The sequence below is a fragment of the Pimephales promelas genome, chromosome 13 (assembly GCF_988280905.1).
Source record: "Pimephales promelas chromosome 13, fPimPro1.hap1.1, whole genome shotgun sequence".
In the NCBI taxonomy this organism is placed as follows: Eukaryota; Metazoa; Chordata; class Actinopteri; order Cypriniformes; family Leuciscidae; genus Pimephales; species Pimephales promelas.
This window is the reverse complement of record NC_142781.1, coordinates 30,687,988-30,712,404: the sequence shown is the minus strand read 5'-3', so window position 1 is coordinate 30,712,404 and position 24,417 is coordinate 30,687,988. Positions and strand designations below refer to the sequence as shown.

Below are 24,417 nucleotides of genomic sequence, written 5' to 3'. Positions count from 1 at the left end.
CCGCAGGGTATTCCAAGATAATGTTTATTGCTTTTCATAATTAACATAGAGAGCAAAAACAAGCCATAAATTAAACTGTAGGGTGCGTTTCGCTTTCTGAAGCATTTAAATGTTCAGTTAAACGTTTTTTTTTTCCCCCCACATGTCACATTATCATATAGCGACGTTACCAAATTATATTCAGAGATATAACGACAGCTATTCAGTTGTGTTTAACTAGTTACTCCCCTCACTATGTGTTCAACTAGGTTCAACTTGAAATAAAATATCTAAAACATTCCGTGCGTTCCAAACTTTCGATACATTCTAACGACAGCATTCTTTATCTGTTTAAACAAATACCCACAAGCAGGATCAGCCTCTGCCAGGCAAACGTCTGCGTGCCGTGTGAAACCGGTGAGTCACCGAGCGTGATAGTGGTTTGTCACATGTTTGGGAGGCATCTCTTCATCACACACCCGGTTGTCAGGTACAGAATAATCTATTGCCTCTTACAGGAATTGCTCATTTGGAGAACAGAGAGGCCGACTCGTTCACACACGCATACTGAGATAGATGCAGCGTACCCAGGCATGTGTCGTGCCTTTATGAGCAAGAAACTGAAAGAAGAGAAGAGCCTCCACATTATTTATCTTTATTTTATTGGTAAGGTCTTGCATACTTAATGTAGGAACTATGCACTAGCAATACATTTGTTACTGTATTTAGTCATCTAAATGTTCAATTTATTAAGTCGGTGATTGATCAGTGTGTATACAACCTTTTTTAAAGTGCATGAAAATGAATCCAAAGTGACAGTAAAGACATTTATAATGTTACAAAAGATGTTTATTTCAAGTGAATGCTGTTCTGAACTTTCTATTCATTATTATCTATTAACCATATACCTGAAGAATCAGTATTATAAATTATATGAAAACATACATATTTATACAATATTGCACATAATTTTTTTTACATAATATTAACAAAATTTACATACTAACTGAATAATCATTAACAATTTTCTTTTTTAATGCTCTTTTGAAGTGAATCAGAAGTACAAATCAGCATTATAAATTATAACAAAAACGGTATACCTATTTAAACAGTACTGCAAATGCATTTTTTTACATAATATTAACAAAATTTACATACTAACCGAATAATCATTAACAATTTTCTTTTTTAATGCTCTTTTGAAGCTAATCAGAAGTACAAATCAGTATAATAAATTATAACAAAAACAGTATACCTATTTAAACAGTACTGCAAATGCATTTTTTTACATAATATTCACAAAATTGACATACTAACTGAATACTTAACAATTTTCTTATATCATGATTATACCAATATAATATTCGTTACTGTATTTAACGTTAGTTAGTTGACTTTGTTGTTTGTGTTAGTTCACGATGCATTAATGTTAACAAATACAACTGCAACTAAATGTTGCATTAACTAATATTAATAAAACTGTACACTGTAAAAAACAATATTTTCATGATTTGCAATCACAACATTTTTTCTTTATTAAAATCAACTTAAATAATTTACGTGCACTCTAAAAATTGCTGGGTTGTTTTAACCCAACTTTGGGTCAAATATGAACAAACCCAGCCATTGGGTTAAATTTTTTAATTACATTTTTAACCCTTCGCTTGGGTTTGTCCATATTTGACCCAAAGTTGGGTTAAAACAACCCAGCATTTTTAGAGTGTAGTTCAGATAGCATAATATTTTGACTTTCTGATGATTAAATCAATCGCCTTCATTGTATTAACTCACTTTTATCATTTCAATGAACTTAAAAATTTAAGGCAGCCAGGTTACTTCATTTTTTAAGTTAAACCAACAATATTTTTTGGTAACGCTTCCTTTTACAGTCCAGTTACCCATGTAAATACTATGTACTTATTTTAGTAACTACAATTACTGGGTAATAACTAGTACTAACCCCTGTTCCATGTACTTACCTAATATTAGCCAGTACTTTATAGGTAAGTACACTGTAAGTACTGTACTGTAAAAGAAAGCGTTACATATTGTTTTTTTTTACAGTGTAGATTGTATTGTTCTTTCTTGCTTCATGTTAACACATTAGCTTATGTTAACAAATTATACATTATTGTAAAGTGATACCGAAGAACACTGAGAATCAAATCATCATTTTAGAATGATCATGTGACACTGAAGACTGGAGTGAGGATGCTGAAGATTCAGCTTTGAATAAATGACATTTTAAAATATTCAAATACAGAAACAACTATTTCAAGTGTGTTACTGTTTTTGACGTATCAAATAAAGGCAGCCGTGGTGAGCATAAGACACTCCTCTTACGGACCCCAAGCTTTTGAATGGTCGTGTGTGTTACTGTAGTTCAAAAAGTGTCACATTCAGATGCATTCAGTTCTTCTACACTAATCATCTATCCTCACATCACCTCAGGGTCAGCAGAGACGGCTAAGACGGATGGAGAGGTAGAAAGAGAGCAGGAGGGAAAGAAGAGCGCACACATGTGCGGGGAGAAGGCTGAGCGTTCACTCATGACTCATGAGTAGCAGCATCACACCCACCCCTTCCCTCTCCGGAGAACCACGCGTCGTCTTCACAAGGAAAACAGAGGAAGGGAGCAAAGAGAGTTGGCCCGCACGACTCGGGTGATGTCACGAGCATGTGACCCTGCTTCTCCAGTGACAGTGTTCTGAGGGAAAGAAAAAAGATTTTTTAAAGGCTCGTGCCTCTTTGGGTTTGTGTGAAGGCTCCGCTCACATCCCGAGCAACCACAGAACCGCAGAAAAGTTCGGCTCTGGATTTTTGCATGGGGCGTAAATGGTTAATTGTCACCGGTCAACTTCAGGTTTGAGGACCGCACCAACCAGTAAGTACTCTTCAACCAACCGCACTATCCTCTGCAGCAAGCTTGGCTCCGTCCTGTCCAATAGGGCGACAGATTTTTGCATTTTTTTCCCCCTAAACCAGACCTGGTTATTACTTGTGGTCATGCAAATAGTTGATACAAAAACGCATTTCTTGTGGATGTTTTTTTTTCTTCCTTTTTTGCATCTTCCCCTGGCACGCCGCACGCTCCTAACCCAAGAGGCGTCAAGGGTCACCCAAAAAAACCACAGAGAAGCGAAATTTGGGACCGACGGTGGCGACCATGGCATCCAACAGCCTCTTTAGTTCTATGACCCCGTGTCAGCAGAACTTCTTCTGGGGTAAGTGCCCTGTTCTTGACCGTATAATAAGGAACTGCGTTTTGAAAAGCAACAATCATGTGTTGATGTTTACAAACATTCGGCTAGGCCAGCCAACTGTCGTATAGGGAAGCTCAAGTGTCATTGGAAACGTAATGCAGGCTTTTTGGGAAGAGTATAAAAGCAAATAAGTGAATGTTTGACATTGACTGTTAGGTTAGTGGGTGTGTACGCTGAAAGTCCAGAAGGGTTACAGATGAGAAAGTCACTGTAAAGTTGAGAATGTGGTAGATATTCTTATGCAAAAGGTATTTAATTAAGTAAGCATCTTTCTTAGACCGTCTGGCTGTGGGTATATGTGAAGAGGTGCCATTTGAAATTTTCTTCTTTTATCAAGCTTGTATATTTAAGTTCAGTAATTTCACTTAAATGGCAATTCATAGGTAATCTTCATTGTCATTTAAGTGAAATTACTGAACTTAAATATATAAGCTTGATAAAAATGATCATTTTAGAAGAAAATTTCAAATGGCACTTAGAGGCTTTTGCATCTGAACTCTTCATGTATATATATTTATGTATATGTGGGTATATATTGGAATAAATTCTAGTGTCATTTTATAATTTATTCCGTCTGTTGACACCTGGTTGCTGAGACGAAATATACAAAAATAGTGTCTGAAATTGTAGAAAATGTCCAAACATTATTAAATGCACAAGAATAACAGGCAAGCACAAATCCATATTGTGCGTTAAGAAATATGACTTTCCCATGTCACAGAGAAGTAAGAGAGCCCATTCATTCTGATCTATGGGTTTTGCCGATTCCTCCAAGAGAAATGTTGTAAAGCCGTTTTGGAGTGTGAATGTCTGCTTTCCAAACACAGCTGTGCGGAGGCATGCTCCTTCAGCACGCGTGCTACTCTGGCACCAGAGACACTTGCAGCAATCAGAGCCCCATTAGCATGTTAACCTCTGACCCATGCTCTCTGGGGTGAGAGGAGATCAGGATGAGAACGGGACGGGGGGAAAGTTTGTCTTGATTGTGGCTTGTGCAGATATGTACATGTACAGTGAAAGACCACATGTATGTGGATTTAATTTATGCACAGAGAGTTTTTAAATAGCTATATTTTGCATCAAGGCAACATTTTAGATTTGTCTTTATGATTCAAAAACTGTTTAGCTTGAAATTGCCTTCATGGAAGAGGTTACTCCTGTGTGAGTTGTTAGAGACCTCATTGTCAAAGTTATTTTATATGTTTTGTGCAATGTGTCTTCTGTTTTTCTTTCTAAAAGTATAAGTTGGCTTTGTGACAAAAAATTAATTATATTTTATATGTTATCTGCTTAATTGATTTTGATCACACTGTAAAACATATTTTCAAGATTTGTTATCACAACTTATTTTCTTTTGTCAAATCAACTTTATAATAATTTATTTAGTTGAGATAACTTATTATTTTGAGTTTCTGATGATTAAATTAATCTCCTTCTCTGCATTAACTCTTTTCCTCTAACTTTTTCCAGTTCAATCAACTTAAAATTAAGGCAACCCAGGTTACTTACTTTTTTAAGTTAAACCAAAACTATTTTTTTTTACAGTTTAGTAATCACAACATTTTTTCTTTTTTCAAATCAACTTAAATAATTTATTTAGTTCAGATAACATAGAATTTTGAGTTTCTGATGATGAAATCATTCTCCTTCATTGTATTAACTCACTTTCTCCAGTTCAATGAACTTAAAATTTTAAGGCAACCAGGTTACTTACTTTTTTAAGTTAAACCATCAATATTTTTTTACAGTGCAGTTTAGATGAACATGTTATTTAAATAGTTTGACGGGGAACACCGTAATAAATATTTTCATGGTTTGTAATCACAACATTTTTTCTTTTGTCAAATCAACTTAAATAATTTATGTAGTTCAGATGACATAATATTTTGAGTTTCTGATCAATCTCCTTCATTGTATTAACTCAATTTTTCCAGTTCAATGAACTTAAAATTTGAAGGCAACCAGGTTACTTCATTTTTTAAGTTAAACCAACAATATTTTTTACAGTGAAAGGGGGGGGGGGGGTAATTTTGTGAATAAATAAAAGTAAACTATTGTTGTTTTACACATAAGGTCTCTGTAAAGTTTAAACTAGTTGTGTGTGGTAGACAAGGGTGCTGAATTTTCATCAGTTTGACTTGCATTTTATATAATTTATATAAAACTCACTCTAAAAAATATGTTTTTGCATGACTGTATCTCATCAAAATAAGTTTTCAACTTAATATGTTATATAAGATGCAGCAAACATCTTAAACATCCAAGTTGATTGAACTTTTTTACAGTGCTAAGAGTTTTTAACTTTTCAAATTAGTGTGCACTGATAGATGTCATGACCAGTAAAGAAAAAAGAAAAAGAAACCAGACCCTAACAGACACATTAAATTTCATTCAGGCTCCACTATTGAGAGATTTGGATTTAATTAAGTAGAAAACATTCTCTGTAACGCTGCCTAATGGCAGATGGGTGTGGAGTAATTGTCTACATGTGTGGCATGAGACAGACTCGCTAGGTTTCTCCAGGGCATATTTTGTCGCTCGTTATCAAAATCGAGCTACAGTATTGACAATTATCCCATGGTAGCAATTATCATAGCGAGAATGCGAGACATTTTCAAAATAGAAAAGATTGATGAAAGAAAGAAGACAGTCGAGCGTCTCAAAGTCGTTCCAGAGAACCCCAAATAATTTGAGACGAGTATTAAAAGGCAGCTTCTGTTGCACGCGTCGTCTGCTCAGATCCCGCTGCCCCGCCGTCATTCCTGAGACATCTTAAAAGCGGACCAGACTTGCGTTTTCCGAAGCAGTGCCAGAGCAGGGAAGCCCTCTCATCAATAGGTAATTGAAGCGAGGGGAAAATCTCTGACCCTGAGCTGCAGGGAGAGGATCATCTAAAAATATCATCAAAGCCATATTCATTTAGCGCTGTTTAATTGTAGCTGGCGAGCAAACATGTCATTTCGACTGCAATTTTTAGATATTGAATGGTCCTTGGGGTGTATTCATTCACTAATAGCACACTACGCCTTTTGTTGAAAGGACTTTGAGGCTAGTCTCGTCCTTCACCGTTGCCCAATAAAACAACATCAATTATACAGTCAAATTTAGGGACTAATATTATATATTGTATTAAAATAACCATACTGATAAATAATTTGTTTATGTTAAATGTTAATTGTTTTTGTTATGTAATTTTATCTTGTCATTTGATTGTGTTTGTGTAGGACTACAGATGGAAATTAGCATAGTGCTAAATCTGGTGCAGCCATCTTTTCAATGTAACTGCATACTGTCAGAGATGTATAGTAACGAAGTTGAACTACTTAAGTACTGTACTTAAGGACTAAAATGCTGTGTCTGTACTCTACTAGAGTATTATTTTTTTCTCATACTTCTACTTTTACTTCAGTAGATATTTTCGATGAATTTAATACTTTTACTTCGATATGTTCTGCTAGTTAATCGTTACAATTATGTTGTAGTTAAGTTGCAAGTTGGCTTTCATGCTGCCTAAATCACACACCAGTTTTATAGGGTAATGGTATTGATTGACTCAAACATTGACAACTAATGCAGGGGTTGTCCTGCAATGCCATTTTTTGGCGGCCGCCAAAGCATGTAATAATTACATGACACAATACGTGTACTTTTACTTTTAGTACTTAAGTAGTGAATTTTAAAATAAACTACCTGCAATACTTAAGTACAAAAAATGTTGAATACTTTAGTACTTCTACTTAAGTGTGGTGCTTAAAGAGCACTTCAACTTCTTCTCAAGTCACTTTTTTTGACAGAGCACTTGTACTTTTACTCAAGTCCGGGTTTCTTGTACTTTATACATCTCTGCACACTGTCCTGTTATGAATAAAATAAACAAACAAACAGGGACAAATATCATTACAAATATGAAAAGTGAGGCTGGTTTGCTTTTGAGGTGTCATATGACAGCCAGAGGTAAGATTTGAGCAGTTGACATTGTTTTAATATATATTTATTTATTGCTCTTCCTTTCTCAATAAATCGTAATTTAAACGAATATCCTATTTATCTATATTTTTGAGTCGCTTACTTTCTCACTAAATGATAACCTATAAAATTATTGTACATATGAAATGATTCAAAAGCATAGCCAGACGCACACAATGAATGTGATCTCTTTTTTATTATCATCTGTCTGTTTTATTGTGTAATGTGCCTTGAGAAGCTGCGTTATTTAAAATAGTAAAATAGTAGGAAACGTAACGTTAGGTTTTTCTGAAATAAAAATAAATAATGAATTAGATAGATAAATAATAAATAAAGCCTTTTAAATTTTGATTAAAGAGTTACTCTACACGTCGGATGTGATGTGTTGTATTGTCCGACACCGGCCTTTGATCAATCCGACGAAGCTTTTCGGAGCTGACGAATGAGAAAAGGAAGAGGTAATTTGATTAACGCACTTAGTCATACAGTTGAAGAGCATGAAACCGATCCCTTTTGTCACGGTCGGGGCATATGCACAGACTGAGCGGCCGGAAATGAAAAAGGTCACGATGCGACAGGTACCATCTCTTAATTTGGTTCTGTTACCAGCCCACACACCCCCTTAAGGATAGAGGTGTTAAATGGATCAGTTGCACACCTGAAGAGTAGTTGGTTGGCAGTGGGACTCTAACAAGCCTGATGCTGTAATCTGAGCGGGCCGGTGACACGTACAGGAAGAAGTAAAAAAAAGCCAGGGATCACCTTGCGCCTCTGAGCTGGTGCAGTAGTATGTCACAAGAGACAAACGGCACCCATCTGCTTCGGTGGTGTCTTCATCACCCTCGTCTTGTTTCCTCCCACACGTTTAAACGCGATAGCTCAATCACACTCGGCACAAAAGGGCCCTATCCGTTGTAAAACCCCCTCGAATCACTGACATGCCACCTGCGCTGCGTCCTGCGCAGGACACAAAGGTTTCTGGGAGGCGTTCCCGCCCACGGCGGCCCACACACGCTTTCACAAAGGCTGAAATGAAATATGTGTGCGGCACAAAGCCCAGCGAGGGAGAGCGCACACCTTGGCCCTGTGTTCGGTAATTGACTTTGATGTCACGCTGACAGCGTTTGAGGGATGCTGGGAAAACCAAGTCTTTATTCACTTTTACTCAACGCGTATTCAGACGGGATTGAGAGAGCCTCCAAAACAAGACTTTGAAATCGAGTCAATCGCGGGGAACATTTGTGTTTGCCTAAAGAGTTTGTCTTTTACACTTCAACAAATCCTGTGTACTATGTTCTCCTGGGTTTTATTTTAGATGCTCTTTAATGTTCTTTGAATGATAGGGGTAAATGTGCCCGAGCAGCAAATAGTAGACTCTTCAAAGCGCTAACATATAATTACAGCACATTAGTTGATTTGTTGGTGGCGTGCGTGTCTCTGTTGTTTTGATGTGCATGTGGGAAATGGAAGGCCTGTTCTCTTAGGCGAGAGAACGGCGAAACACTGATTTAACAAGAAAGTTCCCAGAGAATTTAAAGCATATTGTGACTTTTTTTTTGATAAAATGAGTGAGCTGCCTCACTGCATACTGGCTACATAGATGACATTCTGGCCATCAAACTTCATAAATGGCTTTTTTATAACGTTCTGCATAGATAGGAACTCATGGGATACTGTTAAGAAGTTTGGGGTCGGTAAGATTTTTAAATTATATTTTTGAAAGAAGTCTCCAATGATCACCAATTCTGCATTTATTTGATATATATGAATATATTTGAAATGTAATATATTCCATCATTAATCCAAACTTTAGTGCCACATGATCCTTCAGAAATCATTCTAATATGCTGATTTGATGCTCAAGAAACATTTCTTATTATTGTCAGTGTTGAAAACAGTTGTGCTGCTTCATATTTTTGTGGAAACCGTGATAGATTTTGTTTTGCAGGATTATTTAATGAATAGAAAGTTCTAAAGAACAGTGTTTATTTGAAATAGAACCCTTTTGTAACATCATAAATGATTTACTGTCACTTTTGATTAATTTAAAGGTGCACTAAGCAACTTTTTTTTGTTAAAAATGTGTATAACAAGCGAAAACATCATGGATCCACCTTCCAACCCTGTGTTTTTGTCTTATCTTGAATCACTACAGTTCACCTATAATTAGTGTTTATATTGGGACTATTTTCGACTGGTACCACTGCGGAGTATCCCGGTATCTGCGTGGCTCGTCATAGGCATAAACAGAGAGAAGTAGTTCCGGCTATAATGTTCTTCCACAAGACGCATGCAGTTTTGTTTAGTATACACTAGAGCACTAAAAGATACATAGTGTAAGTGCTGTCCTGCTGAATGAGAGTAAAATACTGACCCCAAACTTGAATATCTTTAAATAATTTGATGTTTTTTATTCACCATTTCCCTCACTTCATCCATCTTTGCCATGGTGCTTTTTGGATTCATGCAAAAAAAATTATATGTTGGCTTTAATTAATTTTTTTCAGTCAACTGGAATATGTTAAACAAACATAATTTTTTCATGTAACTTCAATGTCATGGAATTAAGTAATTTTAAGTGACCCAATTTAAGTAGTCTCAATGTGAATTTTTAATGGCTTCCTGACATGATTCAGGTGTTTTTTATAGACATTCATCCATTTATATTCCATTTTTTTCAGTGACACTTAATTAAATTTATAGACTATTGCTAGCTATTTGCTAGCAGTAGCATATATTAGCATCTTAAATGCTAAGATTATTAAATCAGTCGACAGCCAAACAAAATTCTCCACTCTTCTCCTCAATGGTAACCCACTGTAATTTGAATGGTTTAATAATTCCAATATAATTTAACATTAAACACAATTACACGCTATAAGTCTTCCCCTTTTCTAAATTTCTCAAAAAAAACAACAACATAAAATAACACTTAATTTTAACATTTATTCTCTCTTAATTCAACCATATGCAAAGCATGCTTTCAGTTAATGCAACACAAATCAATCATGTAATCCAACACTAACGGATTGAGTAAACTTAAGTTGTACATATATTTAAGCAGATTGAACACAATCAAATTAAGTTCGGGCAAAATTGTAGTCGGCTCGCACTATACTGCCACCTTTTACTTAACAAAAATGGTTTGTGTTTAGACAACGCGTCAAGATTTTGTACTGTTAAATTGAGACATAATTACATGGACCTTAATAGAAAAAAAAACATTTAAAGTCAAAGAACACAATTATTATAAGTAAACCAAACATATTATTTAAAGTGCACAACCTTCCTAGTTGATTTTTTGTGTTTGCGTGTTGATTTCGCCGTGATGGCTTCGATCATCACAATGTTCGCTTCGAATTTGATCTGAGGATGCTGCCAACCTTTTGGAAAAGCCTTTAAATAATGAGCACAGACGATGATGCCTTGAAATGCTGCCTTCGTAGGAGTCATTCGCTACAGTATGGTTGCCAAGTGTAATTTTGGTGAAAAACGTATCTCAAAAACCTTTTGAGTTTTTGAAAAGAGCAGCGTTTAGTCACATGATCTTTTGCCATGTGAACCTCAACCATAGTTTACATCTTCAAGGGGGCATATACATTATTGTTTTCATTTTTATTCATGTCTATCCAGCAATATATCCCAAAATTTGCATAAAATATGTGGTTAGAAACCCTGCAAACTCTTTGTGAAGACAGATCCTCTGTGAGAAAATGCGCTTCATGTGTTTTTCTTCTTAATGCCATTTTTCTTTTCTTCGGAAGAAAGACAATATTGTCTTGGGAGGATTAATCTTGACATACATAAATATGCTTTCTCCAGTCATATTTTGGTCTCTTAATTGTTATATGCCACAGTTCAAATTAATCACAACTTAAAAAGCAATAATCTGTGGGAACAGTGTATGAAAAGTGATAATTGTTAGTAGTAAAAGATTTAAAAAAAAAAAGACTGAAGGATGTAAAGACATAAATTTCTCACTGAATATTGTCCCTCCGAAAGATTCTCATAACTTTATATGTTTGATCTTACTGACATCCCGTCATTTTAACAAGTTCATAAATTTGTTTTAATCACAAATGATTTGTGGAACAACCGGAAGACCCTCTTTGGAAACGAGGCAGCTTGTTCTCATCTAAATTCAAATAGTCCTTAAAACAATCCCACATATATGTGAACTAGCCACATGTTCATACCAACCTACACTTGACCACCGGTATACACATTCAGCCCACGCGCTGCCCATGACCTTCCCCTTCAGGCACAGTGGAATTTATCTTTCTGGTAAACAGCAAGCAAATGTCTGCTGAGACACTCCTCATGGCTTCAGGATTACAGTACGGTTAACCCAAGTATGATGAAGCCAGCTCTTTACTGCTATTTGCCTTCACCTCAACCCTGTGGCGGCTAAGTGTGTGCAGTTTTTTATGTGTGTGTGTGTGTGTGTGTGTGTGTTTAGGTCTACTTACTGGAGCTATTGATTATTGATCAATTGATTAGATTCAAACATTATTTATAGTAGAGGTCCTCTACTGGTTTTGTTTTAGGACCTAACTTAGTATGGCAAGCCGTTTTTACTTTTATTTCATTCCCAGCATTGATATCAACAATTGATTTTCACAAGTTAGTATGCTAATTCTTGATATAAGGAATTAGATTTCTACTTTTAACAATGGCAATTGTTCTTATCAGGAATTACATTTCAACTAGTAATTCTTGATATCAACAATAACTTCATTACTCGTCGAAATATGAATTAGAATTCCATTTAAATTCAATTGTTGATATCAAGAATGGATTCCTTAGTTGAAATTACAATTTTAGAAACGCAACTATTAATAGTAAAAATTTATGGCAAGCCGTTTGAACTTTTAGTCATTCCCAGGATTTGAATTCTTGTTGTCAACGATTTAATTTTCACTAGTTAAAATGCTAATTTTTGATATCAACAATGACAATACGAATTCTTGATATCAAGAATCAAATTTCAACTAGTGAAAACTATCATTATTGATATCTGTAATTATATTTTCACTTAGTTACTGTCACCATAGGTTGCCATTCAAATTCAATTGTTGATATCAAAAATGTATAATTTGACATAGTATCAGAAATTAAATTAAATTAATAATTATGTGGTTATTAGTGCAAATGTCTATTGTATATCAACATTTGAATTGCTACTATTAAAATTTTTCATTTTTGAAATCAATAATTCGATTGTCACTGTGACGATGTTAATTTCTGATTTCTTGAATGTAACTGTTGCTAGTAAGAAAGCCATTTTAGATATCGGAAATTACTCTCCTAATTATTGATATCAGAAATACATTTTCAGATCTCAGAAATAACAAATGTAACATGTTGAAATACATTTACAGTTAGTATGAATAAACATTTCAACTAGTGAAAATTGAGTGTTTGATCAGGAACTTATATTTTAAAATGCTTGGTTATTTCAAACCAAATTTGGATCAGATATTGACAAACCCAGTAATTGGGTTAACATCTTAAATGACATTTTTTAACCCAAAGTTTGGGTTTGTCCATATTTTACCCAAAATTGGGTTAAAACAACCCATATGATATTTACAATAAGAATTGTATTTCTGATATGTGAAATTGTCATTTCAACTAAGAATAAATCAATTCTTGATATCAACAATTGAATTTGAATGGCAATACAAATTGTCATTACCAAATATCAAAAATTGCCATTGTTACTAGTAGAAATCTAATTCCTGATATCAAGAATTAGCATTTTAACCAGTGAAAATGTATCAATGTTGAGGTCAATGATTCATATCCCGGCCTGGGAATGAATAAAAGTCAAAATGGCTTGCCATACACAAAATGTAGACGCAAACTTGTTTTCTTTTGCACAAAATGTCAAAAATGTACATGAGAGACTGAATAAGATCAGAACAAACCTGCGCTTGTGTCGTGACACATCAGTTGCATGAGACGAACCACTGATTTATAGATCCTCCAGGGGAAGATCGTAGGAGGCTACTGTTTAGATACAGAAATATATCACCATATTCTGTTTTGTTGTGTGATTTATTTTCAGTTAATTGATGAAAATGATGTTTTATAAAGATCGGCCAGTCTTGCCCTAGAGCTATAGTTACATAATAGCATGTATAATTAGTGTAATTGGATGGCCTCCAGGGCTTTTAATCAGCAAAGTAATCTTAATTAGACTTAGATGTGTTGCGCATCTAGATGAAGATCTTAATGAGATCTTCAAGAGGATAATTATTTTTTTTTTCCAGTCCCAACATATTTTAAAATTCTCGTTTTTAACACATTAAATGTATTTCCATCCTTTCATGTTACTAATTTTATTCAATTATCACGATTTAATCAGTCTAGCAGTTAAATAAAACGAGCAATACGACAGTGAGTTTGAGACATCTGAGATCCATGCAGTTTAATGCCAAAGAGTAATTTTGTTCAATTCTGAAAATGTCTAGATTGCACTGGTATGTCGCAGGCAAACCACAGGCGTAAAGTGCTGCGATTACCAATAATATAAATTCTCCCAATGGGATTCGGGAAGACAGTCAAATGTTCCTTCACGAGTTAAAATTCTTTGGTTCAACACCCTAAATTAGATAGCATTTCAAAACGAGGCGCACATTTTTGGCGCATTCTCCAACTTTTGTATGAAGCAAAGACTTTTGCATTTAGTTGCAGCATAGCTGCAAAAGTTATTAATCATTTCAATCTATTGACATAGAATTTATGCACGTCATTTTTGCACGGACAGAAAATGGGCAACCAAAACATTTTATCATAGAAAGACGTCTGCACGATGAGAACTCATTTCTTCTTTCGGGCCATTTATTGGGCGAGAGAGTTCAAAGAGGGTTGAAGATAATCTGTTCAGACTGGAGTCGGTTCTGAAAGAAAATATTCCCAAACCATAAAGTCATTGTGGCAGTATCATTACCCTTTACTCGCAGTAGCATTACCTCCCTGCTATCACATTTAGCCCATTGCAACAACCATCACGAGAGTCGGAGACTGAGAAGACTCTTTTTTTATAGAGATTTTTGGGTCGTGTTACCATTTTCCCTTAAGCACTGGGAACGACAAACTCTAGTTGAAATGTCTTGAAAGAATAGAGAGCTGGACAGGTTTACACCCCATGAGAATGATTCGATTTCCAGCAAACAATGGCAGCCTTATTTTTATGCAAAAGAAACATCAGACTAGAAGCCAAGCAAATCACCTGGTTCCACAGATTTTTGACGTCCTGGAATAATTCATTTAATCCGCTGCTGTGCACATGTGGCCAGGTTATGTTATTTACCCCCTTCCTAAGGTTTACCTTCAACTCTTTGCAGCTGCGTTAATATCCCCACTTTTTTCCCTTTCACTTTTTTTCTTTTTTTAAACACCTGAGCACAATCCCTCCTGCATCCAAACAGGGAAATAAAGCCGGAGCTGCAGAGCGGCGAGGTGATAGGTGATATCTCCCTTGCGAGTTGCTTTCTGGATACCTGCCTGTTTGGGTTGTCCTCTGGTTCGTATTATAGAGCCAATAAATCATCCTCAATCTACTGCGGGATGAGGTGAAATCCCCCCACATAAATCTCCTATTAGTTTTACCTTGCACACAAAATACAACTAACTGACTGTGGACACATGAGAACGGCGTAATAACTATAAATATTTTTCAACTAACCGGGCCGTTTCAGAGAGGAAGTCGACCCGTGCAATCCACAGCGGAAGGCGAAAGTGTGAGGTGGAATTCTGAAGGTTAATCTGGTCCAAAATAAGCAGAAGTGATACCCGACCCGCGTCCAGGAGTGCCTCGTGTGAGGGTCCGCTTTAGACTGATCCCTTGATTATTCCTCTGACTCGGCTGAATAAATCACTGATCCACACTCGCTCAATTACACAGCAGATGCGACCTAACCTGTGCATGTAAAAGGAAGACCCTTTTTTGTGGGCTTTGTTTTATATACAAAATAATATGTCGTTTCCCATCAAAAGTGTTTGGACGAAAATATCATTGGAATGGTGCACACTTTCCAAGCACACAAAAACTTTATTGTGATTAGTGCTCAAAAATATGAAGTCACTCTAAAAAAATGCTGGGTTGTTTTAACCCATCTTTGGGTAAAATATGGACAAACTCAGCCATTGGGTGAAATGTTTAAATTACATTTTTAACCCCACGTCTGGGTTTGTCCATATTTTACCCAAATTTGGGTTAAAACAACCCAGCAGTTTTTACCCAGAGTGTATTGTGGCACTTGTGTTTAGTTAGTTTAACTTCTCCATATAGTACAATGCACATTTCGTAATATCAAGCCTAAGATGTTTTAATATCACTGTTAGTAAGGAATCAGGATAGTATGGTGACTCTATAATACAGTCTTTAAATGCTGATCAATTTACTGATATTTGCGCCATTATTAACGCCCCCCAAAAAGCATGAATTGTGCTAATTTGTCCTGTTTAGTATTTCTGACCCAAAAAGTACTTTTTAAGGGTATATATATAATAAATATTTATATGTATGTACTTTATATATATATATATATATATATATACACACCCAAAGATTACAATTGTAGGGTGTAATATAAATGTAGTATACTTAGCATAAAATAAATGTATTTCAAATACATTTTAGTATTTTTTTTCACTATGAAAAGGCAATTAATAAAGTAATTAAGCAATGTTGCTTTAATACAACAGTTCACTAAACAAGAAATCAATATCGAGTAACTTACAAGTTACTTTTTTTATATTATCTTACACATTACCTTTTATTGCACTGTAAAAAAATATTGTTGGTATAACTTAAAAAATGAAGTAACCTGGTTGCCTTCAAATTTTAAGTTCATAAGTTCAAGTCCAGTCTGAAATACCACTTGAAATACCATTGCCAAGCACACACACACACACACACACACACACACACAGAGATGATGTGAATTCTCTGCCCCCTTGTCAATATCAGGAGCTCGTCAGTGTTTCTATCACCTTTTTATTGATGGACAGAGTTACATTAAGCATTTTTTTGCTCCAAGTGAGAATGTTAAAGGGTTAGTTCACCCAAAAATGAAAATTAAGTCATTAATTACTCACCCCCATGCTGTACCAACCCCGTAAGACCTTCGTTCATCTTCGGAACACAAATAAAGATATTTTTGATTGAATCTGAGGGCTGGATCACTCTTCCATAGACAGCCTGAGGGACTGGCTCTTGACGGCCCAGAAAGTCATTAAAAGAAAAGGTTTAAATATTCCATGTGCCTACAGTGGCTCAACTATAACTTTATCAAGCGACGAGACTACTTTTTGTGCGAAAAAAAAACGTAAATAACGACTTTATTCGACTTTCCATTACTTCCTTATGGGCGCATGCGCGAGAACTGAGACGAGACCGTTCTTCTTCGACTACTTTTTGTTACCGGCTGCTCACCGCTTAGGAGTTTTACCGCCCCCTACCGTATAAGATGACGTACTGCTTGTAAACAGAACGTTTTGCGCCTCCGGCTATATCAGTACGTCATCTTATACGGTAGGGGGCGGTAAAACTCCTAAGCGGTGAGCAGCCGGTAACAAAAAGTAGTCGAAGAAGAACGGTCTCGTCTCAGTTCTCGCACATGCGCCCATAAGGAAGTAATGGAAAGTCGAATAAAGTCGTTATTTACGTTTTTTTTTCGCACAAAAAGTAGTCTCGTCGCTTGATAAAGTTATAGTTGAGCCACTGTAGGCACATGGAATATTTAAACCTTTTCTTTTAATGACTTTCTGGGCCGTCAAGAGGCAGTCCCTCAGGCTGTCTATGGAAGAGTGATCCAGCCCTCAGATTCAATCAAAAATATCTTTATTTGTGTTCCAAAGATGAACGAAGGTCTTACGGGGTTGATATAGCATGGGGGTGAGTAATTAATGACTTAATTTTCATTTTTGGGTGAACTAACCCTTTAATGTGAAATTCAACACAGTAGATGCTAATGTTGTTTTTGCACAAAGCAAGCCGATCCACTTTTCCGTGTTGATTAGAGCATTAAAATGAGAAAAAAATAACGTGAAGAAAAAGAAATCAAGAGACATTTAGAATAGATAAAAATGTGCCAATAATCGCGAGTTAACTATGAAAATAATGCGATTAATCGCGATTAAATATTTGAATCGTTTGACAGCACTAATATATATATATATTTTTTTTATTAGTACTTTTTTCCCCCAATATTTAAAGACAATTTATTTTAACCTGCCGCCAAATTGCAGTTTTAAGGGCCTCATCGGAATATCAGTGTGACATGTTGCTCAACACAAAATTCACTGATGCGGGGAACTAGACGCTCGCACGCTTACTTGAAGTCATGGGGGTATTAAAAAAATTATCTGAGCCGTCGCCGTAGCAACAGCATTCAATCTCTTATAGGCTACTTGACTTTAGTGTTACGGGTATTTTAATGGGAGCCTTTGTCACATATTACCAGCCTTTTTATTCCCCTTTTCCCCCTCACAAGCCGCAAAAGTTCCTTTTCTGTTCCTATTTTTATGTACAAGTGATCTCAATTAAGGACCTCCATGAAGGCTAGAGGCGGCAGACAGTCATGCCAATGAGAGCAAAAAGGAAATTGTCTTTGTAGCCTGCCACCAAAACCAGCCCCCACTTCTCCATCACCACCACCACCACCACAGGCCCCCCCACTTTCCATAACGAGCACAGCGCACATCCCAAAAAACCATCGTGTTCCTGAAATCTGCGGCCATAGCACGGGTCCAATTTGCACTCGGAGCCAGTCACTGGCAACTGAAGATCTCGTCTGCGCTGATGATGTCACTGACCAGTCAATGACACACGCCAATTATAGGCTCAGATTAAATCTGGGGGTTGAAAGGATGTCGAGAAGGTCTTCCTGATGAGGTAAGGCCACGAATCCTGCGCGCATGTTCTCGTGAAGCGTGCCAAGGATGGAAAGTAACTATTTCAAATTGGAAGCCTCCGTAGCCCCATCAAATTGCTCCCCACATAAAGCCATAATTAAGTGTCTCCAAAAATGCACCACTGTGAAATAGAGCCCTGATCCAGGGACTTAAGTGGCTGTACTTTTCCTCTCAGCCGTCGAAAGAATGCAGGACGAGAAAGCAGCAGAGAAAAACACTCATGTAGCGAGTTACATAATCCCAGGGCTGTATGAATCTGAATTGGAGTCATTTGGATATCATTAAAGCCCTGGAGCTCAGTGTCTCTTGGTGTTTACATTACCAGTCAACAATGGTTTCTTTGTCCCGTGTCATCACTTATAATTGTGAGGGGGGGGGGGGATTTTTTTTTCTTCATGACTGCGTTGAAACCGGCCCCTTTCAGCCGTTTCTGATGAGCTACCCGCGCTGGATTACGCTGTCAGCTCGGCGCATCACGGCATCAGCAGATAAGGGTTCGGTTACGTTCGGCTTATCACATCATCAGCGCTTGAGCTGGTTCCAATCCAGCACGAGTGTCTGGTGACAAACAGCTCAGAATAGTGCGCGGTAATCCCGGGTTCTTGCTCGGTGGACCCCTCATCTTTGTAGCACATCATAGCCAGCTGTGTGGGCTCGGCTTGGCTCATTAGGAGATCAAACGAGACGCCCCCGAAAAGAAGTGGGCAGAGCTCTCGAGGCACAGCGAGCCGCTCCAATCACGTGCCTTCGCTCAACGCTGATATTGCTGGCAGATGGCGGCCATACTGTACCGGCAAAGTGGATTCAGATGTGATAAATGCTCTTTGATATCTCGTTGTGTTTATGATTTAACGCGCCTCTCTGTTTGGACATGTCGACAGCTGCTTTATTCCTCTTATTAAGTTTTATTTGCTTCATCGTTTTATCGATAGTCACGAGTCTCGAACTGTTTGGCATCCATCTGCGAGGCGTTATTAACATGAATCATTTTTCATCAACATTGATTTTATTTCCCAAACAAATCAGTGATTGGGTCTTGAGCAAAAATCAGGAAAGCTGTTAGAATAATAGGGTGATTTGTGAATTCAATAGTATCTACTTTGATTCACCTTTTTTTAATGATTTGAAAATTGATCTTTAATAACGTTGGCCAATCTTGAACACATTTTCGGTGCTCGGGGCAAACGGAGAGGCGGTGTAATTCAATCGCAACTTGTATAACTCAAACTATTTTTTTTTCTCTCTCTTAACGACGTGCCAGATGCATGTCAGTGCTTCCTGGAGCTTTTTCTATCCCTCCCACATACAAGAGACTCGCAACTTACCCAAGAAACCATCGCCACCCCCACTCATGCCACCCTGCAAGACATTCATATGAGCAATACTGAGATATACTTTAGCTTGTTTTCTTGCTGTAGTTATGAATCTGTATTCCTGAACAAGTAGCAGTGCACTCTAAACAATGCTGGGTTGTTTTTTGGGTAAAATATTGGGTAAAATATGGACAAACCCAAATGTTGGGTTAAAAATGTCTTTTTAAATTCTAACCCAACTTTCACTTTCAACTGTACATTTTTTTAAAGGAGTTACTCACCCCCATGTCATCCAATATGTCCATGTCTTTCTTTCTTCAGTTGAAAAGAAATTAAGGTTTTTGATTTAAACATTCCAGGATTTTTCTCCATATAATGGACTTCAATGGGAACCAAACGGTTCAAGGTCCAAAAGACAGTTTCAGTGCAAACTGCAAACTGTTCGAAGGGCTTTAAATGATTCCAGACAATGAATAAGGCTCTTATCAAGCAAAACCATCGCTCATTTAATAAATAAATTAAAAAGTTTAAGTTTTATAAGCTCAGATGCTCGCCTTGCTCTGTTCTGTGATGAGCGTTCATGACTCTCCTGTTCATCAAAATGAACAAATCTTTTTCCGAGTCAAAACGTTTGTTTCGTTCGATGAATGAACCAAACGACTCGGAAAAAGATTTGCTTTGTTATAAACTTTGTTATTTATTAAATGAGCGATGGTTGCGCTTGATAAGACCCTTATTCATAGTCTGGAATCGTTTAAAGCCCTTTGAACAGTTTGCAGTTTGCACTGAAACTGTCTTTTGGACCTTGAACCGTTTGGTTCCCATTGAACTGCATTATATGGAGAAAATCCTGGAATGTTTTCATCAAAAACCTTAATTTCTTTTCGACTGAAGAAAGAAAGACATGGACATCTTGGATGACATGGGGGCGAGTAAATTATCGGCAAACGTTTTTTTCAAAAGTGAACTACTCCTTTAAATGACATTTTTAACCCAACATTTGGGTTTGTCCATATTTGACCCAAATTTGGGTTGAAATATTTTATTTAGAGTGTATCATCACTTTTTATTTTGTTAGTTTCGCAGTTGCTTTCGTTTGGTTTGTTGTTTTTTCATGACAAAATGGCAATATCTGAAGGTCTCAATGTATTGTAAATGTCTTGCTTGTTCTTCATGTTCTTTCAGGTTTTTTCTTCTCTGCTCTTCAGGAACATGTTTAAGGCATATGGTTTTCCCTTCGACTGAAATATTAGGTTAAACTACTTTAACTACTACTACTGAGCTACTTTAGCCTGTTTTCTAGCTGTAGTTATAAATTGGGTTGTTTAAACTGGGTTGTTTTAACCCAATATTGGGTAAAATATGGACAAACCCAAATGTTGGTTTAAAAATGTAATTTATAATTTTAACCCAACTTCAACTTTCACTTTCAACTGTACATTTTTTAATCACATTTTTAACCCAACATTTGGGTTTGTCCATATTTTACCCAATTTTGGGTTGAAATAATTTTGTGTAGTGTATCATCACTTTTTATTTTATTAGTTTCGCAGTTGCTTTCGTTTGGTTTGTTGTTTTTTCATGACAAAATGGCTCAATGTCAGCTGTAGGATACCATATTGTAAATGTCTTGCTTGTTCTTCATGTTCTTTCACGTTTTTTCTTCTCTGCTCTTCAGGAACATGTTTGAGGCATATGGTTTTCCCTTCGACTGAAATATTAGGTTAAACGTTAAAGCTGAAGGAGGTACCAAGACAAACATTTGGGAAATTGTTTGATTGACTGCTGTCACTGATTTAGCCAGATTGATTTCTCTCGCACATTTCCTCCGAGATTAATTAGACGCTTTGTTTAGATCCTATTTTGTTTATTGGCTGTGTCTGTGTTCCCATCAAAATTATGGAGCTATTATTCCAATGCATTTTTAAATGTGTGAAACATATTGGAGCACTTATGACTCGGGTTAATCACAATCCGTGAGCCTGTTGAGTCAGAGGGAGAGATTGCCATCTACAGTATCACTGTGAGATGGAGAGTTAGAGTTATTAGATGACAGATTTTACATGGAAGGCTGTCTATGGATCCTCTGTTCAGAGTCAAAAGAAGGTTTGCTCAAACTGTAGTCTGTTTAGTCTCTGCTTTATGGGGTAGAAGTGCGTGTGGAAAGTGTATAATATGATTGTGAAAATATTCTGTCATTATGGCTCACTAAGACTCAGCATGTTGCTCTGTGAGTCACACTTTCTTAGAAAAAGATATGAGAAGCTTTCAGGTAACTCCACTTCATGTTGCAGCTAACCCTAAACCAAACCTAATCCCAACCTTACATTATGTAGTTAATTAATATTATTTAAATGTTTAATTACACCAAGGACACTTTAAAATAAAGTCGAACTTTTTCTTTAATTAAAATGTTGTTTTTTTTTTTGATTGGATAATAGATGTCACATGTATTTTCAAATGTTAATATTAGTGTTTGTCAGCTAAAACAATAATTAAATATTTTATGTCCATTTTAAACTGTTAAATTTTGCTAGAATATTAATGTCAGTTTCTGTTGTGACAATATAGTTATTAGGGCATGTTGACACAACAGGTCAATGTGTTTTTCCTGGTCTATATATATATTTTTTTTAAATTGTAGTCAATAATCGACTTTATGTAGAAATGTCCACTTTATTAAGACACGTGGGATAAGCAGTACTTTCTGAATTCTAACCATAATGTCAAATTGCCCTTTTTTCGGTGTCTAAAAAAACACAATATACTCCATATTGTGAGGTTCTTCTTGTAATCACCATGACGTGGTTTAATTAATTTATGCATGTGAATTCCATTGCCATTTTGCATATAGAAAAATGACCGAGCATAATTTAATAATGTCCTTTCTGCGACTGGTTTCAAGGAAAACATAAAAATGATACATGATATTTTCATAATGCAGTAATTGAATCAGGACCCACAGAGACAATTTCCATTCAGATAAAAATGATAATGCAGTTTTAAACTCTTACAGTCACAGGCAGAGTTATAGACTCAAGATCTCATGATCAGTGTAGAGTTGATTTGACTTGAAATTTTACGATGTGACGTGTTTGATTGGCATCACTTTAATGATTGCATGATGCTGGAACTATATGAACCACAAAAAAGAGAAATCCCTGTCTTCAAAGACCTACCACATTGGAAGCAACAAACATTTCACCTCCTGCGCTCTTTTCATCCTTAAAGCTTAATTTGATCCTGAGAGAACTTCACTGAGACAAAACATCGCCTTAGATTTATTATTATCTACCAGATATTGTTTATATTAAATGAAACCTGACTTTACGTCTTTATCTGGACTGAAAGCGATTGCGTGCCAGCGCGCTCTAGTGCCGCTCATAACACCTACGTTTCTGATTCGTTTTTAGACAAATTGTCTAATCTGCTATTATAAGACTCGTACAATCTTAAAACTTTTTCAGAGACATGACCATACCGTGCACATTCACCTTGTGGCGGTGAATTAAGCGACTTTTAATACAGGAAACGTAGTTAATGACGACTGAGCGCAAAGCGCCAATTGAAGTCTGGTTGAGTGTGTGTGTGTAACCCGCAGCACTTCCCAAACTCATCAGACTGCTGCGCTGAGCGCACGGAGAGGGACTGACGGCGCTCCTCACACGCATCCAGAGGACATACGTTCGTTTTTCGGCTAATTCCGACTGTTGTGATGCGCATTCCCGTAGATCCCAGCGTCGGCCGGAGGTTCAGTCCGCCGGTGTCGGTGAAGATGAACGATGTGAACACGAGCGCAGGACAGCAGCAGCAGCAGCATCAGGACAGCGCGGTGGTGCCGAGACTCCGCGCGCAAGAGAACCGCTCCATGGCCGAGATCATCGCCGACCACCCCGCTGAACTGGTCCGGACCGACAGTCCAAACTTTCTCTGCTCGGTCTTGCCTTCTCATTGGAGGTGTAATAAAACCCTACCGGTTGCGTTTAAGGTAAGAACTTGTTTTTAAATATGCATCTCGGAAAATGCGTTAGTCTTTATGGCTATTAGTGACTTGTTATAAGTGTGTAACATGGATGTAATGTAAATTATTTGGACGATATGTTGTGCATGACTTTGTCAAGTGAAAATTGAAGCTTGTGCATGTTAAATTTTGTATGCAATTTTAACTTTCTGACTGCACTGTGAAAGAAAATACAGTAATATGATGTCTTAATTTAATAAAACATATTTAAACAGCATTATTAATAGGCATTATACATAATATACCAGAATATTTTGCAAAGTGCCTTTTAGCTAGATTGAAATTACTGGTATGTTTTAATTGTTCATATTTAAAATAATTTTTTCTTTGCTGTCCCCATCATCTTAACTTTATACAAAAAGTTCTTTATATGGTTGTATCAATTTCAGTCAGTTTTGCTGAATGTGTCTATTTCGTCAATTTGTCTCAGATAGTTACTGTGTCAGTAGTCTGAATTGTGCCTTTGTACTATTTATACTCTAGTAAGAGTGTGTGAACAGCAATTTCCCCCCCTTAATAACAAAATAGACTTTACTGGAACAAAGCTTCATTTAATAAGAAATAATGACATGGCATTATTCACTGTTTGATGTGTAATTCTGGCCTGTGGCAGAATCATTGCTCTTGGCTCATGTCGTGTGTGTAGTCAGGCCTGTGCAGGTGTGGTTAGCTATTAGGTAATTGCCAGATTAGTAGCTAGATTAGAAATGATATAGAATTCCAAAATTATATGCAAAAAAATATCGCTTCAGGGGCAATATGCTGACTCGTGTACTCACAACTAATGCAGTCTGTTAATTGTTAAATAATGATAACGATAGATTGCCACACGAGCACAGCATAGACAGGCAACAAATTATTTCAGAAATCATATTTATTATTTTATGCCAGCTGCTTTTTAGACATGCATGCATTAAAAGCCAAACGCATTAAACGTTAAAGGAATAGT

General features: G+C 36.6%; 1 protein-coding gene across 2 annotated transcripts in view; it reads left to right on the top strand.

Annotated features, from left to right (window-relative positions):
- The first annotated feature begins 482 nt into the window (after positions 1 to 482).
- The window catches only part of runx2b (RUNX family transcription factor 2b), a 57,488-nt gene continuing 33,553 nt past the window's right edge, over positions 483 to 24,417 (top strand). The window contains exons 1-4 of one of the 2 annotated variants that reach the window (XM_089118877.1): positions 483 to 645; positions 2,431 to 2,863; positions 3,083 to 3,203; positions 23,179 to 23,435. In XM_089118877.1, coding sequence (XP_088975003.1) covers positions 3,146 to 3,203; positions 23,179 to 23,435 — 315 coding nt within the window. In that variant the 5' untranslated portion in view covers positions 483 to 645; positions 2,431 to 2,863; positions 3,083 to 3,145. The remainder of the gene's footprint in view (positions 646 to 2,430; positions 2,864 to 3,082; positions 3,204 to 23,178; positions 23,436 to 24,417) is intronic. The other variant, XM_089118878.1, reaches the window with a different exon arrangement.